The sequence below is a fragment of the Lissotriton helveticus genome, chromosome 2_1 (genome assembly GCF_964261635.1).
Source record: "Lissotriton helveticus chromosome 2_1, aLisHel1.1, whole genome shotgun sequence".
Taxonomy (NCBI): domain Eukaryota; kingdom Metazoa; phylum Chordata; class Amphibia; order Caudata; family Salamandridae; genus Lissotriton; species Lissotriton helveticus.
Window position 1 is genome coordinate 1,504,994,932 of NC_136059.1, and position 18,700 is coordinate 1,505,013,631.

Here is an 18,700-nt window from a genome sequence, read left to right on the forward strand (position 1 = left end):
AGAAGGCTCCAAAGAGGAAGAAGAATGGTGGTCCACTGCACCTTTTTTACAAGATAGAAACAAGGAATGGCCCCCTTCAAAGGACAGAAAAAGCAAGAAACAAAGAAGAGCCGAAAAGGGAAAGAAGCAGGTGGTTATGCCAGTAATACCTGATGAGAACCCCTGGGAAACTGACAGAAGTTTCCATGCGGCCCAACAAGAAGATCCGATGTTACAGGAAGCCTGGAAAACGGCCTTAGAAACAGAAGACCCGCACCATGTATGTCCCTATTTTTTTTAAGAAGAAAGGATTGTTATACAGGAAGGGTAGTTCCACTCAAGAACCTCAGTTAATAGTGCCCGGTCCTTTTAGAGATAAGGTTCTATACTTAGCACATAGTCCCTTGTTAGATGGACATTTTGGAGAAGAAAAGACGGAAAAACAAATTACAGAAAGGTTTTATTGGCCTGGCATTTACCAGCAAGTAAAAAGATATTGCAAAGAATGCCCAGTATGCCAGAGAAACAGTAGGTACCATCCCCCTAGGGCACCTTTACAACCTCTCCCAATTATAAGTGAACCATTTAGTAGGGTAGGAATGGATATTATAGGGCCCTTATTACCATCTCGTAGCGGATGCCGTTATGTTTTGGTTATGGTTGATTATGCCACTAGATTTCCGGAGGCACTACCATTGCGAAAACCGAATGCCCCTAACATTGCTAAAGCTATGATCACGGTATTCTCCAGAGTAAGCTTCCCAAAAGAGATCCTTACGGATCAAGGGACACCCTGTATGTCACACTTGATGAAACAGGTCTGCCAACTGTTAGGGATAAAACAAATCAGGACAGCTGCTTATCACCCGCAGACAGACGGGCTGGTAGAAATATACAATTCCACCATAAAAGACACCCTTAAAAAACTCTTGGCTTTGGAATCCAGGAAATGGGAGGATATCTTACCTCTCGCTCTGTTTGCCATCAGGTGCAAGGAACAAAGGAGTACAGGATATTCCCCCTTTGAATTATTATATGGCCACAAACCTCGCACCTTACTAGAAATGGCACAAGAGACATGGGAGACAGAACCACATCAATATCCGTCCTGTAACTGAATATGTCTCAAATTTACATACCCACTTAGGACAAATTAGGTCTATTGTACGAAACAATTTGGAAGAAGCCCAAATAGCACAAAAAGAACAATATGACAAAAGGGCGAAGTTGAGAACCTTTGACATAGGGGATCCGGTACTGTTGATGATGGCCTCTTCTGATCAAAAGTTGTTGGGACAGTGGCTGGGTCCCTATACCATTCTGGAAAAGGTTACTCCAGTAACTTACAGGATAGAATTAGACCCCGTTAGACACGTTACTCAACTATACTATGTGAATCTATTAAAGAAATGGGAAGGGCCCATTCCGATGGCTGTCAACACCACATATGTGACCCTTCCTTTGCTCTCTCAATGCTTAGACCCAGAATTACCCCATGAGCTAAGAAAAGAATTAGAAAAGGCCCTAGAGCCAATACAACATACCTTTTCCTCGTCCCCTGGTAGAACTACTCTGCTGGAACATGCTATAAAAAACCCTTATGGGAAAAAGGTACGTCTTAGACCCTATCGTGTCCCAGAGGCCCGACGACAACTATTAAGGAAGAAATAGGGAAATGATTCAAATGGATATTATTGAACCCTCTGTTAGCGTATGGAATTCGCCTATTGTCCTCGTGCCGAAGCCGGATGGCTCGGTACGCTTCTGCATAGATTTCAGAGAAGTCAATAAGATATCCGCGTTCGACACATATGCCCTGCCCAGGGTTGACAAAATGGTTGAGAGAATAGGGCAAGCCAAGTACATTAGTACTTTAGACTTATGCAAAGGCTACTGGCAGATACCACTAAGAAAACAAGACCGAGAAAAAACAGCATTCTCTACTCCAGATGGTTTGTACCAATTCAAGGTGCTACCTTTCGGGTTGCATGGGGCTCCAGCCACCTTTCACAGAGCCATGAACATAATATTACAACCTTATGAGAGCTACGCGGGTGCATATATAGATGACATCATTATCTATAGTGACTCCTGGGAACAACATGTGTCCCACCTATTTCAAGTTATTAAAACATTAGGAACATAAGGGTTAAAAATTAACCCTGCAAAAACCTGTTTGGCAGCCCAAACCGTTAGATATCTTGGATATCTGTTAGGGGAAGGGCTGATCAGACCACAATCCTCTAAGCTGAAAGCCATTTCCGACATACCCCTGCCACAAACCAAGAAAGACCTTCGGGCTTTCTTAGGATTGCTCGGATATTATCGAAGGTTTATACCACGAGTCTCTCACGTTGCAGCCCCCTTGACTGACCTTCTTCAGAAATCTGTTAAGACCGAAGAAAGGTTAAAACAGCCTACAAGTGATGTCCAACAGGCCTTTGAATCCCTGAAAGCTTCCCTGACGGCTGATACCGTTCTCATAAGTCCAGATTATTCCTTGCCATTTGTCCTTCAGACGGATGCTTCAGATCAGGGAATAGGAGCCGTTCTGTCACAGGAAACCTCACAAGGAGAAAGGCCTATTCTATATATAAGTCGGAAGCTCTTCCCCAGAGAAAAAAACGATGCCACAATAGAAAAAGAGGCCTTGCCCATTAAGTGGGCCATAGATACCTTAAGGTACTACTTGGAGGGACGGGAGTTCACTTTGTACACCGATCATGCCCCTTTGGAATGGCTAGCCCGAAACAAGGGAAACAACGAAAGGGTTTCAAGGTGGTTTCTATCGCTACAACCATACAGATTTCAAACAAAGCATAGGAAAGGTACTGAACAAGGGAATATAGACTACTTATCGAGATTTCCCCAACACCAGAACCCCAGTAGAAATACAGCAAGGGAAAGGGGATGTGAGGAAGAGGGACACGAGGGACACGAAGGCCACGATAGTACCTGTAGGAGTCTGGAATGCAAACCGTCCGTGGAGTTCCAATCCGATGCATTCTGAGACTTGAAGGCAAAGACGCCAAACCACCCGATTCACTCCCGGTGTGATGTTTTCCCACAGCAAGAACACGTCCTTCACCCGGAAGTAGGAGGAGATACAACCGGAAGTGAAGTAGACGAACAAACGAAAACGGGGACACACAGGAAGCAGTCGTCGATGACCCGTGAGGAGGAGGAGGGACGAGAAGCAAGCAAGAACGCCGAGGACCGAAGAACACTGGAAGAAGACACTACGGTAGTCCAGGAGCCCGGTGAATCTGAAGTCGGTCGACGAGACGAAGACACCGAGGAGCGGTGGACCGAGGAATGGTGGTGTCCGCCAGAGGTGGCTGGTGAGCGGCCATAACTCAGGAGAGTTACGGCAGGAGCCGGTGAGTGATACCGCATCCGGGGGATTTGGGAGTTAAGGGTGGGAGGAAATACTAAGGGGAGGGAAAGGAAGGGAACGGGTCACTTTCTTGCACTTACCCCTTTTTCCCGAGCCTCACTATATGCCGCACTGTTTATGCCGCACTGCCCCGCTGTTGGTAAAGACTCTAAGAGCATTCAGGAAAAGTGTACAATTGATCTTGGAGCACAATGTTTACCGAGTATACCGATACCTAGACCACCCCTTGTAAATACTCCTCTATATCACTTCCTTTTGCTTTTGTCCATCAAACACGCTTTCTACGCCCCTTCTCATCCAAAACTGAATGATATTTTGGTTCTCGGTTGCACACCTATCGGTTCTTTCCCTCACTTTCCCCAGTGTAGTGATTGGTAAACCCCCAAAAACAGAGTGTCTGACGGCTCCCTTTATTTCTTTTCTATGAGCGTCCGGGGAGACCCCATCCATAGTGAAGAGGAGCCTGAAACATCTTCCCCACTAGGAGCTACCGGAGGAGGAGACACAGAAGAAGACCAGGAAGAAAGCCATTCTGTTTTGGACACTATCCCTGTGACTGTTAATAAAACATCCATACTCAAACAGTATATTCAGCCTCCTCGCCTGTTTATCAAGCCCGCCCTCCCACACTGTCAATCTGTTTAAAATGTTATATTTATTGGGGTGTATGTGTCATGGCTAGGCGGAGATAGGCACACAGAATAGGAACATGAGACTCTGTATGAAGGAAGTAGATATGGAACTATGTCTCCCATAATCCTGAGGGAGAGCTGGTCAGAGCACCTGACTAGGGTACTTAAGCCCCACCCTTGCTAAGCATGGGGCTTGTCACTCGCAAAAACTTTCTGACATGAAGGGGAACGTGAATACCTGACCGCATCGTATTGCCTGTTATTTTGTGGAGTTCTGGCAGTGCCTGCTTGAGGACGGCTGCCTTCCTGCCTTGCCCATACTGGATAATTGAAAGCCGCTTTTCTGTTTGGCGTCTCTTACGCCTCGCCGCGGTATCCACATCCAGTCTTTCATGTCTGCTTACTTCCTGGATTAAGCGTGTTCTCGTCGCGCTCTACATAGGACGCCAGAGACAGGAAACGCCTTTACCGAGTAGCATCTCATACGCTAGACCTGGTAGAATTATTTTGTTTATTCAGCATAGCAGCATTTGAGCCACGCTGGTTACTTGCTGAGAATACATCTCCCTTTGCCCTGAGGAAGCGCCCTGGATATTTGTAAACTACATGTACCGGCTTTCCGCTAGGAAGAACGCGGAAGCGCCGGTTTCTTGAATGCCATACATTTTTTGCCTGCGGAGTAAAACGGAATTAAGCGCTAGGGAGCGCTTCATTATTTGTTGCATAAAGACCTGTCACAACAAGCATTGGTAAGCACAAATGCTTTGGAGTGTCCAGCGTGATTTATATTTGATATACCTGGAGAAACAAGCAACCAGAAGGTTTGTGTGACTTTCAACACTAAGAGGATTATCTTCAGTCAGATAAGTACCTCATTTTCTGTGGACTAGACTGTTTGTTATCTATTTTTCTTTATATTTTCTCTTTTGTGCCCGTTTTACCTTGGGAGAAGTACAGCTGTTATTTAAGTGAGTACACTACACATAAGGGTTTTCTGTGGGTTCTATGCATGGGAAGAGTGATCTCATGTGTGTTTTGTGCTTCACTTACAGGGCTTATGGGGTGGAGTGCAGGAGAGTGAGGTCCACAGCATCTGACAACATCCCTTATTGATGCCTAACAGCCGCGACCTTATTGTTTCTTTTGTCCCTTTTTTCCCTTTCCCCACTGGTGGTATTATCCTTGCAGTGTCACATATTACTCATGGGTATTTCCATCTTGGGGAAGGGATTGATTAGCATCACCATCGTTCCCACTGTATCCAGCTGCAAAGGTTAGTGGTACCTATCTCTGTATGACAGTATGGTTGAATGTTCTGGGGTGATGCTCTATGTAGGAATGTCTAGTATAAAATGTCTGGGGTAAGGATTAGTAAAGCGTAACACCGCCATGTCCGGGTGGTCGGATGTATCATATTATACACTGTAACGCACGGTTGTTCATGAAGACATTATTCAGGAACTGCTTTTGACATGTCATTGATGGTATAATTGGTAAAATGATAAATAAAGTTTTTTTTAAAACTCTTAACAATACCAGAATTGCCAATACTGACACACATTCACAAACTCACTTCAATTCATGATCACACAACTGAATCACTGGGCTCACCATTTATTTGAACAATTAAAAAAAAACTTTGGGGAGAATCCGTTCAGGCCCAGACGGGGATCCCAAAGCAGCCCTGGTAATTTTGTCAGACCAGCCCCCCGGGGGGGGCAAGTGTGAAGAACTGCTGCTTTGTTACCGGGGGCTGATAGTGCAGCACCGCTGCAAAACTGGCCCCAACACTGGAAAACCATCCCCCACCCTTCTAGCATCCTGTGAAAGTGCCTGATGCCCGCTATGGCCAGTCCAGCCATGAATCCCTTGGACATAATTCTAAACAATTTCACAAGGTTGTTTTTATATTTATGAAGTCAATGATAATGTCTAGGTGTTTGGACTTCTTTAACCAGTGGCTAGTGCTTTAAGTACTTTCCGTTATGTAATCTGGGAGGCCCACTGGTTATCATATAAAATTATTTTGCAAACGTTACACTATTTCTCGCTGTCCTAGTTTACCCTGTTGTGTTTTTTCTGATGCTTACTGAGGTCGGTCGTCATTACCTATGGTTCATTTATATAGTACAAATGACTCATCCTATTGTCCCTCTATAGGTTTCTTACATAGGCCTCTTGCTTCGATGCATACATCTCCAACAGGCTCCTATCTATGCTCTCCATAGCCTTTCTTCCCGTGAAACTTCTACCATTACAGTGCTCCAGTAGCAAATAGTTGACCTCTACATTTTTGTTTGTTTGCCTCCCTCAAAGTCAGTTAAGTGTGTTTCCTGGAGACACTCAGGTTATGTACCCCAACGCTTCAATTATGCATGTATATTATACAGTTCATTGTGGCTATACCCCTAACATTTCATGTGGCGAGTATGATCTTATCTTGTTGGCCAACTGTCAGTTTCGGAATGCTTCAATGACGCTTCCAACTACACTTTCAGGTGTTGCTTCTTTGACCCAGAGTGGGTCACTTATTGACACCTACACTAGTAACTCTCCATTAGAGATGTATCCCTTTCCCCAATGCCCGGTCGGTTGTGACATTTTATTCCCAGCAATAACCAATAATCCCATAACATCAAAACAAATTTGATATAACTTTAACTGTAAAACTTTACTAATGTGGCACTTGCATGCTGGTGGTGGTGTCTACACACTCTGACTTAGTATGAGGTACTCTATACTGCTACCTACCCAATCATCCTAAAACTTTGCTCGTATGTGCCCCATTTCAGCAAGCCCAACTTAGTTATGCCAGGGAACTGCCTCGCACTAAGCCCTATCCGCTTGTATGCATAGCTTGCCGGTGACGTAACAAGTAGATATAGCCTGCCAGTGTTCCATAGTATGCTCTCAGTTGGTAAAAATGTGTAATGGACCATGTTGTGTTCCCTGATCATCAGCCGCCTACTCTATCATCTTGTGATGGCACTACTCAATATAACTGTGACCCAACTTATGTTGTTTTTGCTCTCATGATTCTCTCATGTTTTTTCCCCTTGATCATGTGCATCTAATGTAACCCTTCGTGGACTTAATTACAACCTAATGTTTCCCTGTCCTTGTATTTGGAATCTAGTTATTGTCAATTGCTTTGTGTGCTATACCAGGCTACCAGATTAATCATCTGCAAGCTTAAAATACATATCATACTTAGCCAGGGTGGGAAGGCAATGGACCCGGCACGTGCATCTCAGCCCCTATTTAGCAGCTTACCGGCAGATAGAAGGCCAAATAGGCAACCTCAAGAGAATAAGGAAATTATCAAAGACCGTCTTCCTACCCTAAACCTCCCCCCAGAGGCAGCACCTTATACAATAGTTTTAGTGGGGGTGCGATCCCTGGGGGCAGGAAATTTGGAATCACATAGGAAACTAAAGAATAAGGTGGTCTTTTGGCTAGATAGGAATAGGACCCTTCCTCCACTCTCAAGAACAGAGATTTTGGGTGTTAGAAGGGTGCACTGGGTGGGTAACAACCCTAAAGATCTTGAAGGGGACTGCATCCTAGTCAATTTTAGAGACACTTGGGCTGTTGAACATATTCGGAGGGAACCTAGATTCGGCCGAGAGGGCGATATCCAATCCTTGGGCCTTGAATACTTTTACCCAGGGGCTATGAACAGCGGACGGCAAAATATTTTCCCAAATTTTGGCCAGAGAGGATTTCATGGAGCAAACCCACACCACAGGTTACTGCACCCCCTACCACTCTACAATAGGTTTGATCCCTTAAATGACCTGGAGGGTGTAGATTGACTCCCCAAACCAGCTGGTGAGATTAATGAACTTTAAAGCCATATAGGTCCAACGGGTTCCCCCCCGACACTAACACCGAGGATATGATACATCTGAAAGGTCTCAGTAGCCCAATAACAACGTAGGCACCACTATTCCAGGCTGTAAGCGGGCCTATGAACTGTAGAACAAGAGTAATCATGGAGCCAGGCTCCCTGTCATTGGTTTCCTGGAATCTGGCAGGAATATCGAACAAACTTGACCTGCCAGACTGGGGGTCATTTATTGACTCACAAGATGTCTGTCTATTTCAGGAAACCTGGGCCAGGGAAGACCACCATCGCACAGGTTTCGCCTCATTTGCTATCCAGGCTAAATGGGGTGGGAAGGGTCGCCCGTCTGGTGGTCTACTCATTTGGGTGGGTTCTCACTTGGGATGTTCCGCAAGTAAATTGGAGACCAATTCCGCGGATATCCGAAGTGTGGTACTGGAATGGCCTAACGCAGCCAAACTAATACTAGTTAACGTATACTCAAGACCAATGGGTGTGTCCAGTGTCTCAGGTACTATTGAGGATCTATCCTCCTTCCTTGGTTCCATCCCCCAAGGTACTCCATATCTGACAGGGGGCGACTTCAATTGTCAATTTGAGCCACTGCCAGCCTTCCTGGAAGGTACCACACTGGAGGAGCATGATCAATGGGATATACCATCTGTTGGGGGTTTGCCGGTTAAGTCTTGGACACCGCTTGCTACTCAAATCATGGCCCTGACTCTCAATAACTCAATAAGGGCCTGTAATGGGCGGGTTAGCGGGGATATTCCCCCGAAGCCCACCTATAATAAACTAGGGTCTGAGTCACGTATAGATTATATTTTTGTGGAAACCCGCAACTGGGCTATGGTAAGGAGTTTCCAGGTTATCCCATGTGATGAAAGTGACCACAATGCATTGATCCTGTACTTTCAGTCCCCTGGTATAATTACTGAAAATCAGCAGCTCAATACTCCCTCGGACCATAGTGCGATCCTATCTAGCGATAGACGCAGAATAAGATGGGCAAAAGTCATAGGGAACCCAGCATCTGTTTCCCGGCTCTATGCCATAATTTTACCGGTTCTTCAAAGTGTAGAAAAGCTAATTTTACTAAGCCCTTCTGTGGAGAAACATAATGCACTTGGTGATCTCCATTTGCAGCTCACCAATGCAATAGCAGATGTGCTGAACCCGCGAGTAAAGAAAAAGCTCCGCAAATTAACTAAAGCCTCATGGTATAACCCAGCCTGCAGAAAGGCCAAAGCCAAACTCCTTGAGGCTATCAAGCAAAGGGCTGGCACTGTGTTGATCAGGGCTACAAGGACAGAATACAAACATCAACTACAGGCTGCCAAGACTGAGTGGGATAATGATAATTGGTCTGAAATGGTGGGCGCTCTTAATTTTAGAGACGCCCGTAAATTCTGGCAGATTGTCAAAAACGGCTCTGTGGATCCAACACCAGCAGTAGAAGCTAATATTGCTCCTGGTGTTTGGGAGGCTCACTTCCGCACATTATATTCCCTGGCTAACACAGATCAGCCAGTTGATATATGCAACCTACCGAGGGGCCCCGGCTTCGATCTGTCTCAGAACGAGTTTACAGTAAAGGAGGTTGCTGTTGCAATTGATAAATTAGGTGCGGAGAAAGCCCCGGGCTTGGACAGGCTCCCCGGAGACTTGTTCAAGCATGAACCAACTGTATGGACTCCGTACTTACAGGTTCTCTTCAATTCAATTTTGGATGGGATAGAGGTACCTATTACTTGGCTGGGGGCAGAGATTGTACCAATTTTTAAGAAGGGCTTTCCTCTGCTCCCAGCCAACTACAGGCCCATCAGTCTTATAGATGTCCCCCAAAAGGTTTTCTCAAGGCTCATCCTCGACCGCTTACTGGAGTGGATGCTTGAACACTCAGTCCTGAGCCCTTACCAAGCGGGGTTCAGAAAGAAAGTCTCCACCATAGACCAAATTTTCCGCTTGGCTCTTCTACACTGGAAAATGGTAAAAATGGAGGGTGGCAGCCTCTATACCGTTTTTGTAGATCTACGGGTGGCATTTGACCTCATACCCCGTAGCAAACTTTGGTCTGTTCTGTACAATATGGGGGTACCACAACACCTCCTTAATATGATCATCCGCCTTCATACAAATAACTATGCGCAGGTTAGATGTGGCGGGGATGGTTCCCTTTCGCATAGATTCCAGTTGACAGGGGGGTAAGACAGGGTTGTGTGCTTGCACCGACCCTGTTTTGCCTTTATGTCAACGGGGTAATCTCTCATTTAAATGAGGTTCAGGACGGCGATGTCCCCAGACTCGCCGGAAGCAGGGTGCCGGCGATTATGTTCGCCGACGACACCCTGCTTCTGTCTAAATCACCAATGGGGATCCAACGAGTCCTCAAGGGTTTTGAAGAATTTTGTGGAACCCATGGTCTTGAGATTAATGCTCTCAAGACCAAATATATGATTTTTAATCGCCCATTAAAAACACGCCCTAACCCTTGCATTGGCGGAAATAGGCTGGAGAGGGTCCGAACCTTTGAATATTTGGGGGTGACTCTAAATGAGCATATGCCTTGGCAACATCATCAGACAAAATCGCAACTCAAACTCGCCCAAATGGCGGGAGGAGTCATCGCCCTCATAAATAAAAACAAATCTTCCATCAAGGCAATTGGTCCCCCGCTAGAGATATATAGAGCGCAGGCTAGGGGGGCGGTTATGTATGGTAGTGAACTATGGGGCCATACGTGCAATCAGGAGCCAGTGGTAACGGAGAACAAATTTATTAGGCAGCTTTTATCTCTCCCCCCTAGTATCCCCCTTTTGCCAATGAGGCTCGATTTGGGATTGAGGCCACTTGATGAAGATCTGGGTGTTAGGCCCCTAATTTTATGGCGGAGAGTCTGGACCACCCCAGAGTTGGAATGTTATAGGTCGGAGCTTCAAGAAATCGTGAACTATCCGATCGCAGGGAATATCCTCTGGTTCCAGCACATAAAAAATGAGTTTATACGCTTGGGAATACCTAACCTGTGGCTTAACCCTGCGACCGCCTGCTCCACGGTTTCAAGGAAACAGTTACTCTCACTGTACCAGGAAAGTAAAATTGTGGCAAAGAGACAGGGCATACAGTCAGGTACCTTGACCGACTCCTTCTTAAAGACTAAGGATATCTACAAACTAGAGGGATTCCTAGATTTTATATTTCCATCTAACACTAGGAAATTGTACCTATAGTGGAGGTATGGAAGTCTCCCAATCGCGCCTTCACTAGTAAGTGGACTGACACCCCGCTGAGTCACTGCCCTGGGTGTAACTACGACCAAGAAACTGAATTGCATATACTCTTCTTCTGTCGAACTTATGGGCAGGCGATAAGGAAGTGGATAGTCCCGGCCTGCAGAAATTTAGGCTTTACTCACTGCATGCAGGCATATAGAGTTCTTAAAACTGACCTCTCCACCATGGTAGTGTGTGCGGTAGCAAAATACTTGGAAACCTTCTGGTGGAAGAGAAGAAGTCTGCTACCCAGGCTTCTAGACTAACTGCATAATTTTAAATATCATCACATGTAATTACTTTTTAGCATTTCAATCTTTTAATGGATTAACTATAGCCCCTTGTAGGTTGTTATGTACTAAGGAACTGGGCTATTGTTTTTATGACTTTTGATTAATTTTTTTTAAATAATGCATTTGTCTGTTTTATTGTATTTCTGTGGTGCATTGTCTTTTATGGCAATTTAGCCGAAATAAAGATTTTTTGATGATGATGATATCATCTAATATCACAACATTAAGTGTAAAGGATAGTATCTGTTTGCTGTGTCACCACTGGTAAAATTTTGGAATTGTCAATGTTGCAGGCACTTCCTGAGTTTCTTCAGCCTTGTTCTCTATAGGATAGGTGTCCTTTGCATTCAATGCAGTTACCATCTTGATTGCCAGTTGCCGGCCTTAATGCATCTACTCCCGGGAGGACAAATGGGCCCGCAATGTGTGGTCTTATCTCTGTTTGGGTCAACGGTATTGCATCTTAGGGCGCCGCGGTCAGTTGGCTTCAATATTCTCACAGACAGTGTCTTTCTGGCAATGTTCAACCCAAAGCCAAGTATCTTCTGGCTCCAAAGCCAAGTATCTTCTGGCTCCATGAAGAAGTGAGTCCACTCTCCTGTCACTATCTACAGGTGGACTGAAAACACCATGGCATATTTTAGGTCTAGTTCACGCAATCGCTTTATAACAGGAGAGAGGCTCAACAATGCTGAACTTCTAGCATGAAGTCTGGAAAGGTCATTCCTTTAGAGCTCTCAATTATAACCGGACTTTCAGTGCTGGCTTTTGAAGTTTGATGGCCCTGTCATAATAATTCAATAGTATAGCAACAATAGGCTGTGGGTCTGCTCATGGGAGCCGATGCCTAGCCCTGTTGCGATGAATGCATTTCATAGAGTAATGTGCAGACACTCCTCAGGGCACCATATATTTTTGCAGCCACAATTCTATGTAGCAAGTCGGATTTGAGCCATCTATGTTAACGGAGACCCGGAAGAACATTACGGCGCTTTCCCGAGTGTAGGCAACGCCATAGGGAGACTCCTCGTCCAAATTAAAAAGTAACCCACTAATTTCAGCAAAGAGACACGAGTTTGTAATGTCGGATTACAGAGTGGCGGCGAGGTCACTTTTTCTGGACAATATGACCTGGAGCCTGCCTTCTAACTGAAATATGGCTTCTGTTTGATTTATTTCAGAGACGCTAGGAGAGGCCAAAAGAATTAAAAGAATTTACACTGCCTAATTATGATATAATCCCTCGCGGAGGTCATTTGTGCATTGACACCTACAGACTTAGTAAGTACAATGTCTTCTGTTCCTCCCTCATCCTCTTTTTAAAAAAATCATGAGTCCACATTATTAGACACTTATAGTGTATTGCTCTTTTCCCCACAGTTTCCTTCCATGAAAGTCATCCATAACAGATCAGGTACCACTGATTTATGAATTGTTTGATGGCTTAGAAATCGATTGTTTCATAAAAAGATATTCTTCTAACTACTATTCTTGTGGTTATCACCTGCCAGATTCAACTAGGATCAGTGCAGGGATTCCATTTCCACACGATCCACAGTCCTTCCTTTTCTTTTCTTTTGTCACTCACGTGTAAATGTTCGCTTGCTTGAGGTTGATGTATGTTCCTGAGTAAACCATCACGCTTATCATCCACTTTCTAATTTCTTTCATCACGCACTTGTACATATTCACATATAGATTTTAGCATTAGGAGTCTCCCCTCCTATGTATTTATAATAGAAACTTTGAATAGATCAAAAGGAAAATGTTGAAATCCTTTGCTTACTATATATAAATCCCAAAAAAACTAAAAGAATTCCAAAAATAAAAAGACTAATAAAAGATTATTGAAGATTCAACTCTGGACTGAAATAGTGGTCTATAGAAAGGAGAGAATTGTTGCTCTTTGTTCTATTCATTTTCTAAACCATTGAGCAGTACTGGCACTTTGTTTTGTTGATGATCTATGTTTCCAGGCATGCCTATGATGTGCAGATCGTTACAACGAGCACAATCTTCTGCATCCTCCGCTCACTCCTCCAGCATACAAACGTTGTCCTTTAGGTTGTGCAACTGCTTACTAATATCTGTAAAAAACACAGTTGATGGACAGAATGTAGAACAATGTCATACATTCACCAGAGTACAAAAATCTGGGCCTAAATCCATCGTTTTTTTGTACTCCACACTACCCTGGGTTAGACACTGGCTATATGCAAATCAGCTCTGACCCTGTGCCTCATGGGAACAGTCCAGTCCGAACTACCAAGCCATGTCTTTCCCAGACCGGAATCAAGCATCCAAGGACCGGTTTCTGGCTATCAGCCTTCATTCAGCCTGGATAGCTTGACTCCAGTGGTGTGGAGAGCCTGGGACTCACGTCTGAGCATACCCAGCCCAATCGGGGTGAAAATTGCAAAAAAACACAGTTGATGGACAGAATGTAGAACAATGTCATACATTCACCCCAGTACAAAGATCTGGGCCTAAATCCATCGTTTTTTTGCACTCCACACCACCCTGGGTTAGACACTGGCTATATAGAAACCGGTCCTCGGAAGCTTGTTTCCGGTCCAGGGAAGGCATGGCTTGGCAGTTCGGGCTGGACTGTTCCCATGAGGCACAGGGTCAGACTGATTTGCATATAGCCATGTCTGAACTGGGGTGGCAGAGTGGGCTAAAGAACGGTGATGGATTAAACCCAGATCTTTTGACTGGGTGTGAGTGTTTGATTGGTTCAGATGCTCCGTCCATCACCACCCCCTTTTTGTACCGCTTTGGCCGCCATAAGTGTGGCAGGGTATGCTCAGACGTGAGTCCCTTGCTCACTTTGCCACTGGATTCAAGCAAGCCGGGCAGAAGACGGCTGTAATGCCAGAAACCGGTCCTCGAAAGCTTGTTTCCGGTCCAGGGAAGGCATGGCTTGGCAGTTCGGGCTGGACTGTTCCCATGAGGCACAGGGTCAGACTGATTTGCATATAGCCATGTCTGAACTGGGGTGGCAGAGTGGGCTAAAGAACGGTGATGGATTAAACCCAGATCTTTTGACTGGGTGTGAGTGTTTGATTGGTTCAGATGCTCCGTCCATCACCACCCCCTTTTTGTACCGCTTTGGCCGCCATAAGTGTGGCAGGGTATGCTCAGACGTGAGTCCCTTGCTCACTTTGCCACTGGATTCAAGCAAGCCGGGCAGAAGACGGCTGTAATGCCAGAAACCGGTCCTCGAAAGCTTGTTTCCGGTCCAGGGAAGGCATGGCTTGGCAGTTCGGGCTGGACTGTTCCCATGAGGCACAGGGTCAGACTGATTTGCATATAGCCATGTCTGAACTGGGGTGGCAGAGTGGGCTAAAGAACGGTGATGGATTAAACCCAGATCTTTTGACTGGGTGTGAGTGTTTGATTGGTTCAGATGCTCCGTCCATCACCACCCCCTTTTTGTACCGCTTTGGCCGCCATAAGTGTGGCAGGGTATGCTCAGACGTGAGTCCCTTGCTCACTTTGCCACTGGATTCAAGCAAGCCAGGCTGAAGACGGCTGTAATGCCAGAAACCGGTCCTCGAAAGCTTGTTTCCGGTCCAGGGAAGGCATGGCTTGGCAGTTCGGGCTGGACTGTTCCCATGAGGCACAGGGTCAGACTGATTTGCATATAGCCATGTCTGAACTGGGGTGGCAGAGTGGGCTAAAGAACGGTGATGGATTAAACCCAGATCTTTTGACTGGGTGTGAGTGTTTGATTGGTTCAGATGCTCCGTCCATCACCACCCCCTTTTTGTACTACTAATATCTGTAGTGTGAGGAAGCAAGTCTTCCAATATGGTTTCTGCTGGAAACGATCACTCAATTTCAGTTGGTCATTGCATAATAAGCTGAGGTTAGTGACAACTGTGTTAATTTGTGCTTCCAGGGCAGCTCTCGGGTCCTCCATGGCTGTCAGAATTTGATAGTTTATTCATCATTTCATCTGTCACCCCAGCGGAGCCACCCAGGGAGGTCCTTAGCAAAGGTTTTGCTGTTTCATCCTCCTGCACCAGTTTCTCGACCATGAATGTGGGCTTAGGGCCGCTTGGATTTCCCATTTGATTGTTTGGGAGGGCCGCTGTTACTACCGTGCTGGGTCCTCCTCCTGGTTGGTGCTTGTCAATTTCTCTCAGGATGCACTCATTCAAGGCCCACCAGACACTCGAAAGGGGTGGGAGGTGGGTAAGGTATGCTATGACTCATAGCCCCTCTCAGGTCGGTATGAGCAGCCGTTAGAGCCAGTGGTGACTATTTATGATTTCAAACGCTTCATTAATGTAAAACACAGCCAAAATAAACTAAACCAATAGCTCTCTCAAAGGTGAGACCTTTTGGCTTTGCTAATGCTTATTCTGATAGCTGCTCAGCACTCGTGCAGGAGTCTGTGAGTCTACAGAGACCTCACAGCGGCGTTCCTTCACCGAGAGAATGAAATTCACTTGTAAGAAATAACATGAAAAAGCTCACATCACAATTATCTAGAGCTGGAATACTGTACTTACTACGTACTTACTATTTTAAAGCATTTTAGGCTGAATACATGTCTTTTGTATCAAAATAAATTGGTATTAAAAAATCAAATGTTTGTATTGAATTTAGGTTCAGGTCTTAGGCTTAGTTTTAGTTTTAGGGTGAGGCACTGAGCAAGTGCTAGCTTAATGTTAGCAGCTAGCATAGGTCTGGACTAGGGGGAGGTAGAGGCTAAAATGTAAGCTTGGGTTCAAGGTTTAGGGTGAGGATTAAGTATAGTGTTATTTATGATAAGGTTCAACAAGGCTCAAAACTGTCTGGGGTTGCGTGTGCTCTTGTTCAGAGGAGATGTGTCTTGGCGGTTCCTAACTAATCCTACTGGAGCAGGTTCAAGGCTAAATTGAATATGGGTGCTTCCGGTCTGAAGTAAAAAAAACAACTAACTGGAAAGTGGCTGGTATTAATTCAGCATTCCACCACTTGTTATTCTCAGTGGTGTTCAACCTTCAATGGGTATTCCCAGACCTTGCCCAGTAACTCAATGGGACACAGGATCAACCTGCACCTCACAGATGAGTCTGAACACAACCAAACTGTGCCAATCTTATATTTAATTTCAGGTACAATTTTTATTTCTGTATTTGGCTTGGATTTGTTATTTTGGCATCTATCAAACATCTCAAAAAAGACGCAGAAACTACATAATTAACAAAACTATTACTCTAAATCATAGACTTCACTTGAAGATCTATTTGTTGTAATTGAGCCACACAATGTCTCCAAAGATTTCTGTTTGATATGGTAAGTCTTGGGCCATTACTAGTTTTGCAAGTGTTTTACAACTGCATTAAAATCCAAAAGAAACAATAAATTAGACTAAAGTTTCATCCAGCTCGATTACCTCTTTCATTTTATTTTATTTATGGGGTGCTTGTGCCTAAGTAATGTATAGAGAACAATAGCATGTATTATAAATACAATACAATACACACAAATACATGATAAGAATGCAAAGACAGCTTACAAGCAATGCCAGAACAAGGTACAAGAGCAGATTTAAAGCTGCATAAACAAAGGATTAGGTTCTGGTGAGTATTAGGGGATGGCAGCCTGAGGATGCAGCTGTGCATATGTATGGAGGGGGATTTGTTTGAATTGCTACCTAGGCTGATTGAACCTGCATGAATTTTGAGAGAAGTTACCCATACCTGCAGGTTATTCGGACTGGAGCAGTCCATGCCAACATGTCAGCAAAAGACACAACATGAAGTAGTAGCTCTTTTTTACCTCCAAGCCATACATCAATAACTGGAGAGAGAGTAAGTTTTCTGAATTGTGCGATATATGGAATATGGAGAGAAAATGTTTCAAGCGGTGACTTGAAATAGTAGTCAAGGTCTGAAGGCCAATGAGGTTTTATCATCCAGAGACCTGGACTCCTTGGAGAGGGAACAGGAACTCATGAAGATCAGGAAGGAAGTGCTATTCTTGGATACAACATCCATGGCCAGCTACCCAGCCAAAATAAAAGCAAAAATTTCTCCATGAGAAGAATGCTCAAGCTTTTTTTTTAGAAGAAATCTGAGCAAGAAAGTTTCAAGTTGAAACCAATTTGGGGCAGGGAGAGGTTTGTAGCAGTTATGATCAGATGTCTCCTTCATCAGTGTGTAGGGCAATGAGGTGTTCACATGTAAGATTAGTGTGCTGTTTTATCTCCTTTGACTTCTCCCTTGTACGCGTTTCCTTAATTTGAACAGAATGTTGATCAGTTGAATAGGGTTCAATAAAATAGAAACAAATAGTCTACATTGCATTTAAAACAGCTTTACGAATGGAAGCCAAATTGTTTGTAATGTGTTTTATTAAAGATGTTTAACACGGGAACTGAAGTTTCCCTCTTCAGGAGCCCCCCTTTCTACACTTTGATGCCCACAGAAATACTGTATGTGGAAGCAAGCAGATATGCCTGGTCCCATGGTTCTTACTTTTAGAACACCATCTGTACAGTGTATGCACATTTAATTTACTGGATCACTTCTACCCGTAATTTAGGCTATACAGATTAATTGTAGCAAATCTCTACATCACTGGGACACCAAACACCCTTTCGTACAAGCAGGCAATGACCTGAACATGAAGTCAAAGTTACAAAATTACCTTATAAAGAGTATCCAAATTGATATTTTCTTGCCCGGTTGCATTCATTGCCTTGTTGGCTGCAGTTCTGTGGAAACAGTAAGAAAGTACTCATGCACGAGAACCTTTTTTCATTGCTAATTCATTTGGTAAGAAGTAGAAAAATTACAAAATCTACTGTAAAATATGGTAGAGTAGATAATGGCTCTTCTGATTACTTCTGCATTGTAGTGTGACAGCATTATGCATCTGCACCAGTGCATCCAATAATATATGTATTATTGAAGTACATGTTAAAGGATATAGTCATCCTTCATTAAAAGGTGCAGATATCCTCACTCATCGGTTTAAAGTCATCTATCATTACACAAATTGTAATTTTGAGGTGGTTACAAAGAAAGACATATGAGGTCCGATGCAAAACCAAATGTGTGAAACTATGGTCGGAGATTTTTGCTCCTGTGTGTGGGTGTAGTTTTACACATTTTTTAGAGATTCATAAAACTAACAGTCTGAAAGTCTGGAAAGCTATACGGTTTTCTAAGCACAGTCCTAGAAAATATTTGTGAATTCCTTTAAAACTCAACTTACAGTTGTAGCTGTCTGGAAAACCTCAAAGCATCAATTCTTTAAAAAAAAAGTCAAACAAAAAGTGC

General features: G+C 44.3%; 1 protein-coding gene across 2 annotated transcripts in view; it reads right to left on the reverse strand.

The window, feature by feature from the left end:
- The window catches only part of NAAA (N-acylethanolamine acid amidase), a 389,727-nt gene that overhangs the window by 81,583 nt on the left and 289,444 nt on the right, over positions 1 to 18,700 (reverse strand). For both annotated transcript variants that reach the window (XM_078676390.1, XM_078676391.1), the window contains exon 8: positions 18,066 to 18,132. In XM_078676390.1, coding sequence (XP_078532516.1) covers positions 18,066 to 18,132 — 67 coding nt within the window. The remainder of the gene's footprint in view (positions 1 to 18,065; positions 18,133 to 18,700) is intronic.